General features: G+C 25.7%; 2 protein-coding genes across 2 annotated transcripts; both read right to left on the bottom strand.

The window, feature by feature from the left end:
* Positions 1-6,294: 6,294 nt before the first annotated feature.
* On the bottom strand, positions 6,295-17,075 carry LOC145840227 (procollagen galactosyltransferase 1-like). Its single transcript, XM_082947409.1, has 13 exons — positions 16,784-17,075; positions 16,458-16,568; positions 13,351-13,468; positions 10,988-11,125; positions 10,498-10,702; positions 9,438-9,557; positions 9,213-9,307; positions 9,034-9,140; positions 8,396-8,528; positions 7,971-8,098; positions 7,143-7,349; positions 6,908-6,993; positions 6,295-6,765 (listed from the first exon to the last, which is right to left on the bottom strand). The coding sequence occupies exons 1-13, from the start codon at positions 17,062-17,064 to the stop codon at positions 6,689-6,691; spliced, it is 1,806 nt and encodes a 601-aa protein (XP_082803535.1). The 5' UTR covers positions 17,065-17,075; the 3' UTR covers positions 6,295-6,688.
* A 508-nt stretch (positions 17,076-17,583) lies between these two features.
* LOC145840347 (glyoxylate/hydroxypyruvate reductase A-like) lies at positions 17,584-18,961 on the bottom strand. Its single transcript, XM_082947581.1, has one exon. It carries the CDS (start codon positions 18,953-18,955, stop codon positions 17,930-17,932), a length of 1,026 nt encoding a protein of 341 aa, XP_082803707.1. The 5' UTR covers positions 18,956-18,961; the 3' UTR covers positions 17,584-17,929.
* Positions 18,962-20,682: the final 1,721 nt, after the last annotated feature.

Raw genomic sequence — 20,682 nt, 5'->3', positions numbered from 1 at the left:
GCAAAAAAGTCAAACTAATCAAATTGAAAGATTGAACACGGGTGAACCTCATAAAAAGAAACAGAAAAAATACAAAAACCTAGACGAAAGATTAAAATCAAATGTAACCGGGCGCAATCAAAGAACTGTTATGGAATTCCTCAGAGGTATTGCACATAACCTTAACTAACTGTTATCTGTATTAGTTCTCGTTTATTTTTCGTCTTAAATTCTTTTTTTTACAAAATTATTTGATAACTATTTTAGTTATTAATCTATAGTAAATTTTTCGTTTTTATCCATGTTGAACTTTAGTTGTATTATAAAAGTAAAAAAAAAAAAAAATTATTTGATCATTAATGCTATGATCAAGTTGAATCAATTTTTATAAGAGGCATTTAAGCCCATAGCTTCAACTTATTAGTATCTGTATAAGTTTTTGTTCGTTCAGAAATTCTTTTTTTTACAAAGTTTATTGATAACTTGTCTGGTTATTAATATATATTTAATTTTTCATCTCTCCGTTTTCAATAATGTTGATATTTTAGTTATTTTAAAAATTTAGAACACAACGTTAAAAAAAAGTTAAAGTTTTTTAATAGGATTGATTCAGTTGAATCAATTTTTATATAAGGCATTTGATCCAATAACTTAAATATTGTGTCAGTTTTCGTTTTTGTTCGTTATTAAATTCTTTTATTTCTGAAGTTGGTTTATAATATTATAATTATAATTCTTTGGTTAATTCTCATACTACACTCTTAATGAAGATAAATTTATTGAAATTGCTTTTAACATACATGTTTAAAAATCATTTTTTTTAAGTCCTATAGCGGTAGATATTAAGTTGTAATATTTTTTAAGAGGTGTTTAAAAATAGCATAAAAGACAATTGATAAACATGCATTTAAACATATTTTAGATTATATTGATTTTAAATAATAGAGTAAGACAAATGTATTTTACCCTATATTATTTTAAACATTTACATCAGTCTTTGTGTAACAGTAAGTTTTTATTAGTTGTTTAAATTTTTCTTTAACTCATCTATTTTCACATAAATAATAAAACATATGTTTTAGAAAAAAAATCTTCATAGTTACAATCAAAATAAGCTCATTTTTAGGTAGATATAGTACACATTTAATTTTGTTGGTTTAAAAGCTAAGACTTAAAGAAAAAATTGATTAACAACCAAATAAGAACTTTTTTGAATAAAAAATATTTTTAAAAAAAGACCAATTTTTCTATAATAACTTATTCGCGCCCCAAGAATCAAATACTTAAAAATGTTGTTAAATTAAACTTAGGAAGTATTGTTTCAAACAAGAAATATGAAACATTAAGCTTAATAAAACAGAACATTTTCCAAAAATTGCACTTAAAAAAATTATGCCGAGCAATATTAATTTCTAAAGTCGTTACCAAGGTAGATTTAATTGAACATACATCAGTTACCATAGAATACTTTGTTATAAAAAATAGTTCGGATACCAAAAAACTTGAATTTGCTTTGATCCTGATTTGGACTGAATTGTATTAGCCGTAAAAGCATTTTACAAAACATAGGCCAATTTTCCTTGCCGGCCGTAATTACTTAAAAAAGACTAGTAATCAACGAACAAAAGTAATTTAGGTCTAGACTTTAATAAAATAAGCATTAATATAATTTTCAAGTTCTAATATTCTTATCAAAAAAACTATGTTGTACAGTACTATATTATTTTGCTGTTTTAATTAGTTACAAAAACTAAAATATAGTTAAGTGTCAATGTCAATTGTTCCAACTCGTACAAAAGTACAAAAAAAAATTTATTGGACATAAATTAGTTAACATGATAGATAATGGTTCCAATACTAAAAACTTAATAACATCTATACCTGATCTGGATTAAACTTTAGTAACAATGATAGCATTTTACAAGTAACAGACCAACTTTCAGTTGCTCGCAAGTCGTAATTATTTAATTATCGTTATCAACAAACAAAAATGACATTAAACTAAAAACATGATAAAATAAGCAACAGTAACAATTTTAGCTTAAATAAAAAATTGTTCTTACCTTACTAATTTCATATTTCAAATGATTTTTAAAATTACAAAAACTAAAGTTTTAATGTGAGTTCGAAACGTATTAAAATTTTTAATTAGTACGAGAATAAATATAATCGGGTTTGATAATATAGTGGGAATTGACCGGGTAGGAGTTATGTGGATGGGAATTGATTCGGGTGGGAAATGATCAGGTGGGAATTGATTTGGGTGGGATTTGATTTGGGTGGGATTTGATCGGGTGGGATTTGATTCGGGTGGAAATTGTGCGGGTGGAAATAGATCGGGTGGGATTTGATTCGGATGGGAAATGATCGAGTGGGATTTGATTCGGGTGGGATTTGATTCGGGTTGGAATTGATCGGGTGGGATTTGATTCGGGTTGGAAATGATCGGTCGGGAAATGATCGGGTGGGATTTGATTTAGGTGGGATTTGATTCGGGTTGGATTTGATCGGGTGGGATTTGATTCGGGTTGGAAATGATCGGGTGGGAAATGATCGGGTGGGATTTGATTTAGGTGGGATTTGATTCGGGTTGGATTTGATCGGGTGGGATTTGATTTGGGTTGGAATTAATCGGGTGGGAAATGATCGGGTGGGATTTGATTTGGGTTGGAATTGATCGGGTGGGAATTGTGCGCGGGTTGGAACTGAACGGTTCCCCAATTTACACAGGGTTTGTTTTTAAAAAAGTACTTTCAGTATGCTATTTTTTACAAACTAGATCCGGGTCCTGCCGGACCCGGATCCGGACTTTTTTCTCAAATTAGAATCCGGCCTGATCCGGATATCAGACAAAAATGGCAATATCCGGCCGGACCCGGACCCGGATAGTGAGTCCGGTACATCACTAATAAGAACACTTTACAGTCTTGTGACTCTTGTCTTTTGTTTTATTTAAAACAGGATTTATCGTTATTTCTTCTGCTAAACTTTGTTTAAAAAAATATGTATAAAAACATATACTAAACTTAAATTATTTTTAGGATTCAATGTAGTTTAAATACTAAAAAAACGAGTAAGGTTTTGTTCACTTTAAATATAGTATAAATTTAGGACTACAAGGCTCGTAGTACAAGCTTAAAAATCAACTAAAACTTTTGTCTCCACTCTCCAGTTTAATTAAGCCAACGAAACTCGAAAAAAAATTATTGATCTTAACACACAAGTTTTATAATAAATTCTAGTGTATTAGTACATTTTTGAATTACATTTTGTTTGATAAATTTGTGGCTTATTAACTCAATTAAGATGTTTATAAATATTAGAAAAATAAAGTTTTATATTTCGTTTTTAAATTTTTTGATTTTGACCAGTATTTATTTTACTAGAGACGTTTTTCGTAATCAATTTTCTTTGTTACATTATGAAAAAATTTACTCGGAACTTTATTAGTCCTTAATTTATTTCTCTAAAACTAACAAACCAACAGAACAGCTTTGAAAAAGAAAAAATAAACTACATAAAACCATTTAGATTAAATTACTTTAATAATTAAAAAACATAACATAAGAACATATTTATTGAGTTTTTAAGCATAAGTTCTATATAGAAACAAAATAAAATCAAATTTTTATACAAAAATAACAGTACCCTGTACTATACTTTTTTTTTTAAACAACCAAAACCCTGTCTGCTATTAATACCAAATACAGAAAATTAAAAGTATAAAAACAATCAATTTAACCTAATTAAAAACGTTTTAAATACCAAATGACTTTAACTAACTATATGCGCGCAATCTTTACTAGGTACTAGGGTTATATTTTATTAAGAATAAATGTTAAATTTAAAATAAAATCGTTTAAATAAATATTTTTGCTAGACGCTTCTATACTCTTATAACCTAAATTACAACATAAAATTATTAATTAGAAAATATTATACCTTCTTTTTTTAATTTACACAAAAGTTTTCAACATAAAAAATATAAGTCCTTATCAAGTGATGAGGTGTATTTAAAATTGCCTACAAGCAATTTTTTTTACAAACCTTTTACTTTGTAAATAACTCAATTTTTATTAACTCAATTAAACATCTTAATTGAGTTAATAAGCCACAAATTTATCAAACAAAATGTAATTCAAAAATGTACTAATACACTAGAATTTATTATAAAACTTGTGTGTTAACATCAATAATTTTTTTTCGAGTTTCGTTGGCTTAATTAAACTGGAGAGTGGAGACAAAAGTAAAGAGTTTGTAAAAAAATATTTAAAGATACCATGACGTTTAAAAATAAGATTTAAACGCAAAAATACTTTAATTTTGTTATATAGAACAAAAGTTAAATAAAAAATATGCTACTTGTTATGGGAATGAGTAATTTCTTCTAATATATTTTGTGTTGCAAATAGTATATTCAAGCTGAAAAAAACCTATTTACTAAGTAATTTTACATTATTTTTATAAAAGGTAAAACTTATTAACGAATTTTACTTACTTATATTAATTAAAAGAAAAGCATTGCTTTATTACAAAAATGAATATTTTACTTATATTGTATTTCTACCATAACTTTTATAAAGTTCTTAATAAACATTTTTTATGTTTGTGTTAATGCTTTTTTGCAATAAGATAATTAAAATTTTTAAATATTTATTTAGAGCTCTAGAATACACAGCTTGGTAAAAATTTTATAATTTTAGTTTGTATATTTTCAATCTTTGATTTCCTTGGACACATAGTTTTCAACTGTTACAATAATGCTTATTTGAGTTTTTTTAGAAATAATCTAAGTTTAACATGACTTAATTTATATTTTTGATTAGTTTTTAGTTAGAATTGGTAAACAATATTGTTCATTTATTAATAAATTAGTTGTCGGATTTAGTTTCTCGTAATTTTTTTTACAATTCATTTTTGTGAGCTTTTCTTTCTTAAAGTTAAAATTTTGCTTGTTAGGTATTTTTTAACTCATTACAATTTTAAATTGAGTGTGGTGTACGACATTATAACCAAATGGTCTTACGACACACTCAATTTAAAATTGTAATCAGTTATTACACCCAGATCTTATTTTTTTTAGACAATTTATTCAATAAACTAACACTAAGTTCACCACATTCTTAATACTTTGTTGCAAAAATTAAGTAGTACGCATAGTTAGAAGGGTTGAGCTGAAAATATTTCTTGAATTTTCTATATCAATTTCTTAGTTACAAGCGATTAAAAAATACATGACCTAAGACTTAAAACTATGGAAAGTTTTTAATCTTACGTTTATAGAGGTTAAAAAAAAGATATTTTGCAAAATATTTTTTTTAGAAAACATCATAAGCAAAAGGCACTTCGTAGTGATGATAAACTTTGTTATTAACAGCATGTTTATACAAATTTTCCTGACATTTTTCTGAAAATTCCCATCTTCCTGATTTTGTGGCAGCCCCGAATTTGTATAATATGCATTAACAAATTTACTTCAAAAAAAATAATTTTATTACTAAAACTAGTATCTTATGTGAAAATAGTTTTTTCAAAAACGAGTATTTAAGTTCAAATATCAACATTTTTGAGGCGAAATGATTAATAAAACAAATTAATAAACAACTACTAGTACTACCGTAGCAACAGTTTAGAATAACCTGAAGTATATTTCATATAACACTTATAACAATAAACAAAAAAAAAAACAATCTTATAACACTACCTACAACCTGGTTACTATTGAAAGTAAGCATTATTGAATAAAAAACTTTTTTGTATTTAACCACTTTTTTAATTTTATAAATTTAAATCAGATAATAAGTGCTGTTTATACAAGTCTATGTGAAATATTTACTGCATTTACTAATTATAAGTTGTTTTTAAACTAAATCTGATAAACCAGTTGACAAACTTATTATTTAAAAAAATTGTCAATCTTGAAAAATATTGTTTAAAATAGTATTATTCACCTATTTCAATTATATAAATTTTATAAAAAACCAATGGCTCTATAAACTACATACCTTATTCAAACTAATCATCATAAAAAAAAAAGAGAAATGATATAAAATGCTTTATTATGCACTTAAATTTTACAAGACAGACACCTAATTTTAATGTTTAAAAAATTCTTATTTTGAGCAACAAAAATTTTTAAACTTATTAACTTTTTAGTCACTTTAAAATGCGACCACCTATATAAAACTCCAAAAATCAGAAACTTCTTTTATATTTTTGTAAAAAACAAGTAAAATATGTATTGTTATATATATTGTATACTCAAATTGTTTTAATTAATTTCGATAAGACAACATATTAAGATCGATAGTTTCTTATAAACTAAAAGTACACAAAGTTTAGTTTTCTTAAAAAAAAAACCACTATTAAAATTTTTTATTTTTGTTCGTATTTCTAATTTCCGAAACTTTTAATTAAAAATGCTTGGAATAACGAAATTTGTTTATAACTTATTATTCATACTTTGAAAGTCTTGACAGATAAAATTTGTGTGTTTAAAAGCTTTAAAAATATGGATTAATAACTGCAAATGATAAAACTACAATGATTATTAAATAAACAGGTATTATACGAAAATTTCAGCATGATTAAAATGATTGAGTTAGTAAAACAATGATGTTAAGGCACCGTAAAGCAACATAAATAATTTGTAAAAGACTTAGAGACTTGTATATTGGAAAAAATAAATACTGGCATAAAATAAAAAAAATTAAAGTTCAACTTTTTCAACATTATTCATCGTGATGACCTGAGAGCCTTCTGTGTCACTGTAGTGATTTGTTTGGCCTGTGGTTAGTAACAAAGTCACAATAAGATAATAAAAAAAATATTAAAAACTGATGCTATGTTTACTTTTAAAATTAAAGAAAAATATTTTATTTGTATTAATAAGCAAGGTTTGAAGTAAGTTGAGAAGTAAAACGTTTACCTGTGTAGTGAGTGGGATATATGAGCAGAGGGTACGTTGAAAATGACTTCAAGCTTCTGTTTGAAAAATGCTTCCAGTACTTTTTTCTGTTTAAAGTTTTATTGCTACTTACCAATGGAGTCTATAACAATCATTGAGATGAATCACAAAAATGCACAAGCTTCACTAAATGAAAGTATCATTTGTATTTTAAAACACTCAATAAAAAATGATAAACATACGAAAAAATACTCACAAAGGGTGTTTGTCAAACATGATGGGCAGGTACTCATCGACTGGCACCATTTTGCCCAGCGGCTCCCCAGCAACCAGCTTTTTAGCGCCATCAAGTGTGAGAGCGTAACCGACCGTCCAGTAGGAGTATCCATTTTCAACTATGACGTCACTGCCCTCAACGAGCGGCTCCTCGGAAACTGCCTTCATTCGTTTGCGTCCCAGATATCTGCATTTTTGAACCAAATTTTTTGTTTGATAAAACTTGAATTTACAATGCAGTGATGTTCAGTAAAAAAAATATTTTTTTTTAATTTACTAAATTTGAATATTTACAAAATTTTTACACATTTTATTACTTTTAAAGTTTGTACTTTTAGTTGGGTAGTTAGTTTTGTGTAAATATTTCTCAAAATACGCTCTTAAGAAAACAACCATATTGAATCAACATAAAAAACAGGAAAGACTGATTAAATTTTGCATAATTTTTTATTTAATATGTGTCACAATTTTTAAATATTTTTTTTAATTAAAAAAAATTTAAACAAAACAAATGAGTATAAATGAGTTTTGTAAGTAAAACTTAATGCTTGAAAAAATTACTGTACTTTTCTAAGATTTTTTTTTCTTATCTTAATATAAAAAATTAAGAATTATTAAAAAAAAAAAAATGCTAAGTATTAGACATTGTATAGTACATAAACTTGTCTTTATAATTAGCACTATTAAAGTAAAAGGTGGAAATTTACTAACTAAATATACCTTAGGATTTCATAGATATCCTATAAAATATTTATTTGCAAAAAGTATTTTTTAATACAAACTGAGTGAAATATTTTTGTAAACTCACAGTAAATCCCAATCGAGATTAACTTTTTTGATGGATTCTGTTACTTTATTCAAATTACTTGTAAAACTTGGTTCAAATCTCACATCGTCTTCAAATATTATCACTTGCTCATACTTGTTTTTAATAATCTGTACAAATTTTGTTGAAACTGCAAGTTATAAATAAAAAAGTCCAGCTTTTGTCCGTAATTTAATCATTAAGTTCATAATTGTTATACACAAAACATTAAAATTTGTATTAAATTAAAAATTTTTAAATGTTTGTATCTTTACAAAAAATACTAAACTGATAAAGAAACTTAACAGTTTAGTTAAATAAAAGCAAAGCATAATAATGCCTCTAAGAGATATAGTATTACTCAGGAATTCTTTAACATAGATTGAAATAAAAAAAATTGAAAAACTTTATCTTAAAAAAATACTAACATCTTGCCAAATAAAGTAATGTGACAAAAAACAGCCAATTTCACCATAAGTTAATGGGCGGTCGCGGTAAGGGTCCACATAACCTTCCAGCATTTTTACACCCAGTTGTTGCAGGTAAGTTTCGTTCATTTCCCTTTAAATTGTGTTTATTGTAAAAATCATTAAAAGCAAATTACAATCGATTTTAAAGAGAGATGCACTTTATTAAGAAGCCTTTATACAAAAAAATGTATTTTTTTGCATTTATTTGTGTTGTAGAGATGAATTATATTTACTAACTTTTTAATATTAGGCTAAACTCATTTGTTTTTCTAAGCAAACACTACAAAAAGTTTGAAAAGTTAAACAAAACTTTAAAATTAAGTACACAAACTTCCACTACTATAAATGTTTGAAATAGTCTGACAATAACAATTTTATAACGTACCAAAAAGTTAGAGTTAAACAATAAAATAATTACTTCTTATTTAGGAATTAAAACTTCGAAAAGTTCTAAACCGTTTTATTTTACTTTAATTATTTAATTCAAAGCATAACTAGGTTACCAGCATTAATTAAAAATCCTGAAAATTACTAATTATATATATAATTTCAACTAAAAGTAGAAAAATTTACCACAACAATCCAAAAAACTATACCTTGCATCAGCTGCATGAAATTGTTCGTATTTGATTCCGAGCATTTTCAATTTAGTGTCCATCAGAACAAACCTGTCCTGCCTCCTTTTCAGGTTGATCATGTAAACCTGCGTAATTTAAAAACTGAACACATACTGAATATTAAAAAAATATTTATGTAAAAAAAAAGTCGTTCCAACCTTGTCAAATTCACTATGAAGTTCTTCGTTGAGCAAGTCAGTGCCTAGGTTGGGGATTCTTCCGGGAATAAGACCGATTCCAACGGGGGGATCAGCTTTAAAATTTTAGTTTCATTCATTAAATTCATGAGCTGCACACAACACTTAGAGCTTGAATACAATTTTTACTATTAAGCTTACAAAAAAATCTATATTATAAATGAAAGTCACAAAAAGCAAACATACTCATGAATTCTTGTAGCATGTGTGAAAAATATTCCATTTCGTCCTGTAAAGTGGCGGTTGATGATAGTGGTATGGACATGTATCCGTACACTTGGCTGTTGTCTATGTACAAAGGCACATCTGCAAGTAAAATTTGTTAGAACAAGTCATTTGATAAAAGTGCATTTTCTTGCAAAGAAGTGCGAAATGGGAGTATACTAAGACAGCTATTTTTGCTTTCGATAAAATATAAACACTGCTTTTAATATTATCTATGAACACAAAAACATTTATAAAAATAGTTCAAACTAAAATATACGCTATTTCAAAATCTAAAACTTAATATTTTAATTTTTTTTTTTTCAGAAACTTTTATTAATTCAAGGAGCAGCATATTGAATCATAAAAAAAAACTTATATATATTTGCTTGTGAGTATTTATATTTGCTTGTTTTTTGACTTAACTCAAATAACAGCATGATCATATTCAATATTGTTTTGGGTTCGCTGCAGCATTTTGGAAATTAAACTTTCATAATGTCATGCAAATGAGGTAAGGTAATAATCTTTTATTCAATTAGAAGCGCCTAGAATTTGCAACTGACAGCTTTTTCAATTTTTATATTTCAAATGAGTTTATTAACTTCAGTTAAGAAGACTCACTGGTTTTAGTTCATAATAACTTGATTAAATGAAGTAACTTTCTAAGTCTTTATTTGAGCAAATATGTTTTACAAATAAATATATGATTAGTATAATTTGCTTTAGAAAATATTCTATAAATAATTAATTTTTGATAATATTAATTTAGATCTCAATCTATAACTCACTGACTTATAAGTTTATTGATTAACATTCAAGTTGCTATTGAAAGTTTTAGCTGTTTCAAACAAACTTCTTATTTTATTTTTTCTTAAACTTTAGTCATAATTGCTTTACATCAAATCTTTTATAATCAAAAAATAACTAATAGAAATTAATTATTCTTAAGTTTAATGAATTATTGTTAAGTTATGAAGTATTTTTATTTGTGATAGTAAAAGGTACACAAAACTTTAAGGTACTTCAAGTCAGCGCAAACCTGAAGTTTCTGCATTGTAGAGCATTATGATCAAGTCATCGTAATGAAAAGGAAAACTTTTGTTAGGTGGCCAGAATTTGAACTTGTGAGTCACCAAATCTGTTAAATCGATCATCATGCAAGAATGGACTAATTTAACTTTGAAGCTTCCCATTTTCTCACGGTTTTTTATAGACATGTAGTCATCTGAACGCAAATAGTACCCCTGCAACAAAAGCGTTAATGTAACATGCCTTTTTCATTAAATTGTTGATTTCGGGATACGTTCATAACTGTGCTTGATAGGTAGATTGTGGCTAAATAAACATTGATTTTTTTTCTTTTTAGACTTCATAATCTTTTTTAATTTTAAATACACAACTTGCATAAAAAAGTAAGTAAAACATTAAAAAAATAAATATTAAGCTGACTAAAAGCTGATGATATGGAACTTTTTATTGGTTATTTTTATCTATTTCTGAACGTTATTGATTAAATATTAAAAACAAACAGTTTCTTTGATATAATCTCCCCAATAGTTTGAATAGCTCGTAGTTGAATCTAGCATTGGTGCGACAAAACTGTTATCGTTTCCGATCAAATTCCACAAAGTGCAAGGGTTAAGCAGCATGACATCAGCATCAACCAGCTACAAAGAATTATTTGAGCTAAAAAAATTCATACACACATATTGTAAAGCAAAAAAAGCAACTAACAACATATCTAGAACCTTTATTACTACTTACCTATTTTATAAATTGCACTTGCAAGTTTTACTGACTGTGGTGAATAAGTACACTCGATTACATTGCATTGGGTTTTTTGACAGCCTTAGATATTTTTCATTTTAATTAATAATAAGTTTTATATAAATTATTAACAATTTTTCTCTATATCTTTAATATTATCTATGGTACAATCAAGCTTTTCACCAGTCTTTAAAAGTTTTTGTCACCCTTTTACAACTCAAGGTAATTTTTTTGTTATTAGGAAGTAAAAATTCACAATACAATAAAAATTTTCGTTAGCATTTTCCTTAAAGATTTCTAATGTTTTTTAGTAAGGTTATTAGATTACTTTTTAACATTTTTTTTAATAGTTTTATCAAAAGTATATTTCTTACGTTTTTCACTGGTGGTTTTTATGAGAAATTTTAATTTTTTAAATAAAGTTTGTAAACTCAAGCTTTTAAAAATGCAAAGTTAGAGTTCATAATTTAACTTAGTGTATAAGATTTGTTTCAAGTGCTTACTTACAATTTTTTAGATCTTATTTAGTAAGCTTATTAATAATTTAGTAACAAGTTTTTTAGAATAGTATTCAAAGAAGATTAAAACTTTTAAATAGTTTTTATTAGGTTTTACTACAACCTTAAATACTTTGTTTTTTTCATTTATTTTAGTAAATAAATGGGTTTGTTAATTTTAAAAAAGAGGCTTTATTGACCCTATTATTAAAAAGGTTTGAGTAATTCATAAATAATTTTGAACAACATTGAATGATTCCTTTAATTTAGCTAGTATCTTAACCAGAGTTTCCTAAAGTGGGCCAAGTGACCCTCCTGGGGCGCCATTATAGAAATTTAGGGGGACATGAGCATTAAAGGGGCCATAAAGTCATAATTTGAAATTATTGAAATTAATTATACTAGATATTCATAATTTTATACTAGATATTCATAATTTTATACTAGATATTCTTGAGTTGATGTTGTAGAGCAAAAAAAAGGTCTTAGGCGCTTTTAATAGTAGTTTTGAAACTTATTACTAGATAATATGGAAACATTTAGGAAATTTAGGGGGCTAAAAGCCGTAAAAGGGGGAGCCACAAGGCCATAATTTGAAAATTACACTTGATATTCTGGAGTTGATCATGAAGAGAGAAATAAAAGGTCTTAGGCGTATTTAATGGTACTTTTTTAAGAATTCTTGTTAAAGGGGGCCATAGTTTTTTAAATTATTTAAAGGGAGCCTTTTGAAAAAAAATTGGGAAACCCTGATCTAAACCCTTAAAATAATTTGCCAACAAATTTTTTAATAGTATTATTCAGAGTATTATTTAACATTTTTTTACCATTTTTTGTCATTTTATTATTATCTATCTAATATATTCTGTAAATTTAAGTTAAGCCTTGTTGTCTTCATAAATGTTTTTTTTTTATAGAAAACTTAATTGTAACTGGAAATATAATTTGTTTTGTTGATTAACTGACTAAAATACTATTTTATAAAAGTATACTTGAATTTAGAAAAATAGAATTTACTTATTTTATACTAAACTGAGACTCATAGTAGTTTGTTTATTTTTTAAATAAAATACCCGAATTTTCATTTAATTCAAACAATTTTAAATTTTTATACAAACTGTTTTTTGTTTTGTTATTAAGTGTTAACTGTTTTATAGGAATAGCAAATTTCAAATATGCTTAAAATTAAATATAAGAGTTTTTAATGTAGAAATTTAAGTAAAAGCTATCAAAAAAAAACTATCAAAGTTTTAGTTTGTGATGCAAATATTATTAACGAGTTGATTATTAAACTATACTAACACAATAAATAAAACACAAATAACAACATTGCAACAAGTAGTTTTATTATTGTAAACTAGGTTTAAAAAACAGTGTTTAAAAATAAATATAAAAAATACTATATGTCAATAGTCAAAAATTTGGTTTGATTTATATTTACTTGAATAAGAATAGTGTAGTATTTGTTTTGAAAATGAAAAAAAAAAAAACTTTTTACACATAACAAACAAACATATTAGAAAACTTACCAAAAACCTAAACACAAGAATCACTGTTCTGATAGTTTATAAAGTAGTGGTATATCAAATCGTAATGGTAGTAGTTTTACTTGAAAATTATAAACTTACAAATAAATAGTCGGCCCATTTTTTAACAGCTTTGTCGAATGCTTGCTGCTTTAATTTTAGTAAATGAATGTAACGCTCTTCAGGCCAATCTAAATCTCCTTGTTGATCTTTATACTCTCTGGAAATTAAATACAATTTCTCCTTATTTGTATATGATTTAAAGTTAAATAAGGAGATCTGTATAAGTTCTTGTAATAAAAAAATAATTTAAGTTTAGTTTTAGTTTGCATGGGTAAAATATTCAGATGTAGAACAATGTATGAATTTAAAACACTATTTGCCAAAATTGTTATTGGTTTTAATTTAAAAATTTAAGTATGATTTATAAGTCATTGTTAAAGAGTAAAAAAAATTGTTATTACTTTATGTAAGGAGTTATACATAAAAACTTCTGACCCACAACTTTATTTTCAAAAACTTAAACCACTAAAAATCTATCTATTTAGTCAGTATATACTAAAAAAGTAAAAACTAAAATCTCACGAAGTTTATACTACCCTTTTTAAAAACTAATAAAAAGTTCAAAAAACTTTACTTAAAACATTAAAATACTATTCTAAGCTACTTAAAAAACTAAACAAAAAGTCTAAGTCAAAAAACGTGTAGTTTTGTTTTGACTATTTACTAACTGATTCACACCATTTAATTACACCATGTCAATTAAGTAAACAATATTTAATTTAGTATACCTTCAAAAGTTCAAGCACAGCATTTCTTGCATTCTTGTAAACTAAAATATATTTGGTGGAAATTAATTACAAAAAAACAAACTTATTTAAAGCTAGTTTTACACTTATTATTTTTTTTTTCCTTAAATATTTTTTATGTTGTTTTAACAGCGCAAAAAATTGTGTTTTATACACAGTGGGCCAGCAGCATACAATAGGTTTTTTTTGGAATTTATTTTTGAAAATTTTTTCGGTATAAAGATTTTGGCACATCTAGTTCTTCAAACTAAACTTAAAAAGTCTATTCATAACAAAAGTTATGCCAGTCGGTGCAAGGCTATTTAAAGGTTACTTGATTGTTTCAAACTTTGATGTCTTAAAAAATGGAAAATCAACCATTTAACAAAAAACTATATAACATTAATGCATTTTTTCATAGTTCGACAAAGATATTTTAAAGATTTATTCAACAAATTTTAGTATGTGTATAAACATTTGTTGTTTTTGTAAAATAAAAAAACCAAAAAAACTAAATATGTATTTTTTGTATGTTTATTTATCAACTATACTTAAAATCCCTAGATTTAGTAGAACAGAAAAAACTAACAACAATTTTTTTTTTCTTGAAGCAGTTAAAAAAAGCAACAAAGAAAGAATTAGCACACATATTTTTTTCAAAACAATTTATATAACTTGATTTTTTTCAATTTTGGTTATAGTTATAGTAAAATTAGTTCTCTTTTGTTATTAAAACTTTATATTTAGGATCTAATGCATACCTAAAAATTGCTAAAAACGAAATTAATTAAAGTATGAGTCTAATTTGCCTTCTTTTTTAAAATAAAGAAACAATAGATCTAACCTTAGAATACATCAAAATTAATTTTTGTCAAAATTCAAAAATATTGGATTTTTAAGAAAATGCCTTCCCTGTCTCCAGTTAAACGCTATTTGAGCCCACTGTGTTGTATACATATACTAAGTTGTACATGATTTCAATGTTATTTAGGATATATATATCAAATATAATACTCAAATCTGTCCAGGACACAGTCAACATACGTATGTGAATTTTTCACAGGATCAAATAGATAAAATGATTGAGTAAATTTTCTTTTTCTCTTTTTGTGTGTCCTGTTTAAGTGGCTCAGGTGTTGATGCCTGAGTCCAACATTGCACAATAAACAATATAATAATAATAAAAAAAAATCATTGAAAAAAAATTAAAAATTTTATTGCTCATTCAACAGGGTGGCCACTCGTTTTTGGCAAATGTTCTCCAGACTTTAACAATTTCCTCAGGTTTTTGAAATCTTTTTTGATCATTTTTAGTACTAAATTAATCTGAAGTTTAAAAAAGGTGTTTTGTTATAGATTAAACTACTTAAACGATATTTTACAACTTTTATTTAATCTTTGTTTTATCCTATTGTAACCTGTACCACTATTTTAAATCAATTTCCTTAAAGTTCTTCTCAGATAACTGTTTGATATATTATATCAATAATAGCCATTCAATCTAGTTAAAAATTGTTTTTAGTTTTAATTTGTTAATTTTATATTACAATTTATCAACCTATTTAATTTTTTAATATTAGAAAACTTGCAACAACTAATATAAAGTTAAATAAAAAAGGAAACAAGATCTAAAAACAAGAACTAAAGAAAAATTTATGAAGTAAATTAAAATATAAAGTTAGATTTATTATAGCTTCTATAAACACATTGGGATAAAATATTGCATCAGATATTTTTATTAGGTTCTTTCTCCTGATTCACTCTTGCTCTTAATTGTCTTTTGCTCTTATTTTTCTCTAGCTCTTAGTTTTCTCTTAATTAAAGTTGCATCAGCCAGAAATAGATTTTTATTGACTAACTTTACACGACATTTAAAAAAATTGAAATGCAGGTAAAAAAATAGTTTTATTGGTTAAAGTATTAATTAAACTAATAATCTATAAATTACTAATTGAAAACTTGTAGTATACTTTTTAAAGTTTAAAATAATAAAATTTACAACTTTTATTAAACAAAGTTGTTAAAAAACTAAAATAAAATAAATCCTGGTTATTACAATAATTTTTTATAAAAACCAGGTATTTCCAAGATTTTGAAAGTTTCCTAATTTCCAGAGTTATTTTTTTGCCTAGATTGTCAAATTCCAGTTTTCCAGGCTTTGTAACTTGAGCTGACCACCCTGATTCAAGTTCAAAACGTTTTCAAGAGTTTTATTCTCTTCGTCAATAATAAAACAAAACATCATATTCTAAATAAACAAACTCATATTAAAACAAAGAGAGTGAAAATCTTAAAAACATTTTAAAGTTGAATAAATAAAAAAATATTGTAAGGTTTTTCAAAAAATCATTGATTATTTTATCAATATTATTCACCACAGAAACTCTATTTATTTAAATTAATAATGTATACTAAACATACATATCAAGCTCATCTTCATCGAACTGAACTGAGTGATACTCAGGCTTAACTGATTCAATCCAATTTTGTAAAACCGTAGCAGAATTGTCTGTATTATGGTCAGTTACAATCCTAAAATATAAATATAAGAAACTATTAACATACTTTAACAAAAGTTGATTTTAAATAATTGATTTATTAAGCATTAAGAAAACAACAATGCACAGGAAAAAGCTTATCTAAAGCAATATTTAAAAAATAACCTTGAGTTTTTAAGAGCTAGATAAAACAAATTTAATTATAAGGAATAGTCTAGAAAAATAACTTAATCAACTTAAAACAATCACCATAATGAAATGCGGTTTTTTGGGTAGTCTAAATCTTGAAAAGCTTTCAGAAAATAAGGTAATGAATATTCCTTATTCCTTACGAAAATGCCAGCAAAGATGGTTGGTGGCGCAGTCTGATCTTGGTGGTATTCTTTTTTCACAGAACATTGAGATCCGAAAAGTTCTTCTTTGATATAATTAGTTTTTTCTCTTTTAAAAGATTCATAGTCAAGACTGCATGAACTTGTGTGTAGATGATAAAGTATTAATGTAAAAGTTAACAAATTTAAATTTAACATTTTAACCTGTTAAAAATATATTATTTTATCAATAGTAAAAACCATTGTAAGACTTTGCTTTTGTAATTCACGATTACCTATACTAAAACCTACACCTCCAAGTTTTTACTTTGATTTTAAACTTAATTAAAAGTTTTAGGAATAAAATTATTAACCTGGAATATATGATACTTAATGAATTGTAAAAAACTATAACTTAATACGAAAATTCAGAAACCTTATAAACACAGTACAAACAATTAAATTTATAGAAAAACTTATTATTGTATAACAATTATAATCATATATACATTAGCTGTAGTCCACTAACACTCTGTCTATAAAAGATGTTATATAGAATATACTTAATAAAATATACTTCACAAAGAAATAATTCAACTCAATAAAAAACATCAAAACTAAAACCAGAATCAACTAACCAAGACTAATTATAGAATTTTAGGTTAAATCCTTTTTTAAGACTTAAAAAAAACACAAGTGAAAATATTTAGAAAATTGAACAATTTTTTAAACGCTTTTTATTATAGTGAACATTTGATTTTATTTTTTCGATCTGATATAAATATAAGATTTACAAACTAAATCATAATAAATCTACTTCATTTTAAAATATAACGAATTAAAGTAGTAATAAAACGAATTTCTTTTTATGATTTGTAACCAAGCTATAAAATTTTGCAAAATGATGTAGTACAGGACTATAAAATTCTAATCAACTTGTTATTCATCAAATTATATAAGTTCACAGGGTATAAAAATGTAAGTCAAAATATAACAAAACATCACAGATCATTAATTGTTAAAAAAATAGTACTTAATAAATACTATAATCATTTTAAATAGTCAGTAAAAGTACTCAACTACATCAGTACATATTTTCCCAGTCGAATTTATGTTGTAGTTCCTGTCCGAGCAAATACCTCTTCATATTTTCAACAAAAGGATTGTATGGATTCTCTTTCGTGAAAGAAGTCCCTGATATGTGGGGGGTTATCACACAATTTGGAGCCTTCCATAATGGGCTGCTAATTGGCAACGGCTCAATTGGAAAGACATCCAGAACACAACCCCTGATCCAGTGTTCTTCTAAAGCTTTTAATATTGAACTTTCATTGATTACTGTACCCCTTCCAATATTAATGAAACCTGCATTTCGTTCCTTGCAGTTCTTGAGTTTATCTCCAGATAAAAGGTCCACGGTCTCTGCAGTGTGCGGAAGAACGTTGCAAAAGTAGTCACAGCTACTGAGAAATGTGTCGAGTTCTTTTGTAGTATAAAACTTATCAACTGGGTGTTTGTGGTCTTTTTCGGGCAGAGTTCTTTTCAAAGCCAGGACTCTTGCTCCCAAATTTTTCAAATCCTTTGAAATATCCATACCAATGTTACCAGCACCCAATACGCCTACTGTTAAATCAGAGAAACACCTGTAATGGTACAAAGGTCCCTGGTCCCAAACAGTCTTCTGCTGGTTCATAAAAGCCGAGTTAAAATTTCTTTCCATTGCAATTATATGGCCTACTACATAATCACTCATACCTTTGTTAAAGCTACCCCCATACCTTGTTATTGCAAAATGTGGCTTAAAAGACTTGTAATCTATAGGATCAAACCTTTTAACAAGGTTGTCAATACCCGCCCATGTAAATTGGACCCACTTGACATTGTTTGGAATGGCTTTGAAGTCTTCTACTGATATAGTTGGATCTGAAAGAAGGACAGTCTCAGATGGAGACGTAAGCTGCTCATTTATAGAGGAATTTTCAGTGTCTACTATGAACTTGTACGAGATATCAACGTTTTTGAATTTGCTACTAAGAAGATGTCTTGATTGACTAATTGTTGTATTTAATTTTGTGTATATAGCTATTGTTATAGCACTTTTTGACTTCATTATTCAACTTCTAAAACAGTTTATGTTATACTTGATAAGATTTTATTTCGTTAAAAAACAAACTCGGAATTATAAAAAAAACTGAAAACTTTACAGGATAATAAAAAATGTATTGTGTTGATAAAGTATGTACATTTTCAATACTACAACTATATAGTATCTGTATTTTACATAGTGTATTAATCATATAGTATATTAGTTGTATAACATATACTTATAACTATAAACTCTATTTTATATACTTTAGTAATTTAGGTTTTAATTATTTTAAATTATAACTTAATTAATTAAAAATTTACTAGTCAAGTTAGAAAATCTGACAAGCTTAACAACATTATAGTAAGTTAAAATAAACAAAGTAAATCAAACATAAATTTGCTTAAATAATTTATTAAGATTATAGTGAAAATAAGCTTATACTCAAGTGTAACTACTAAAGATCATGACAAAATATAGATATAAAAAACAGAAAAAATATAAATAAATAACAAAATAGTCCAAAAAATATATGTGTTTGTTCTTAATTATTTTATAAAAATAATAATTATTAATCATTTTTATATTTACTTTGAATTTCCCACTTAAAACAATAATAAAGAAATGTGGTAATAAGAATTTATGTTATTTGTGCTTTTGAAAATAAAAATAAAATTTTTATTTTATTAAATTTTGGAAATCAAAAGTTAACATAACAAAATCTGTTGTCCTAGTAAAACTTAAGTACAATAAAAATTCAATTGAGTATTGTTAATTTTGTAAGTATTTTTAGAAAAATTAACTGTTCTATTATACTATGCATCATCTAATAAAAACTCAATTTAAAGCAAATATATTTATAAAATATTATAACAAAAAAATTATTTTAAAACAATAACTGAAAAAATACGTATTTGCTACTAAATAAAACTGTTTAAAAGCTAATACTATTTTGCTAAAAGATTATCAGCCAGGTCAATAAGGATAGTGATAACTTCCAATAAAACATTTTAAGATTTTAAACTTTTAAAAAACAAGTCTTGTGCACTGCTTCATTTATTTTGTTCAAGTAATGAACTGTAATTTTGTGGTTTTAAACTCATAACTTTAATTAAAGTGTTAGCATAATATTTTTATATCAAAATTTTTTTGTATGTAATTGATTTAGAACTAGGTAAAAATGAAAATTTGGCATTTTAATAATTTTAAAATGTTATCCAAGGAAATTAATTGTTTTATTTTGTTTAATTGCCATAGATAGAATTTAAGTGAAACGGGTATTGCTTTTTTAAATTTATGTAGTTTATATTTTCTAAAACAGGGTTCCCACTCTTTGAAGCAAACAAGTCAGCCTGAGTGACCAAAAGTTAGCAAAAGTTACATTGAACTAACCTGCATCAGATTGAGTTTTAAACAAAAAAAAGTAGTATAAGCCAAAACCTGAAAAAATTAGTGTTAATCAAGTTAAAATACCTGAAAATATCAAAATAAAAACAGAATGACCTTAGAAAAACTCAACTTAAAAAAAAATCTTAATTAAAAAAATGGTCTAAAATTGAAAAAATATCTCAAATACCCTAGGTTAACTAGCGTAACCTAAATGTGTAGCCACCTATGAATGCTATAACAATACAAAGAAAAGCATTTAACTAAGTGCAGGAGCTGCATTCTAGAATTCTCACACCTTCTATATGCTTTTAAAAGGCTTGATTTGAGTTTATGCAATCAAGAGTTTACAAAAATTATCATCA

Source organism: Thalia democratica, chromosome 7, assembly GCF_965202585.1.
Source record: "Thalia democratica chromosome 7, ktThaDemo2.hap1.1, whole genome shotgun sequence".
Taxonomy (NCBI): domain Eukaryota; kingdom Metazoa; phylum Chordata; class Thaliacea; order Salpida; family Salpidae; genus Thalia; species Thalia democratica.
Note: the sequence above shows the minus strand (reverse complement) of the source record. Positions and strands in the feature narration are given on the sequence as shown.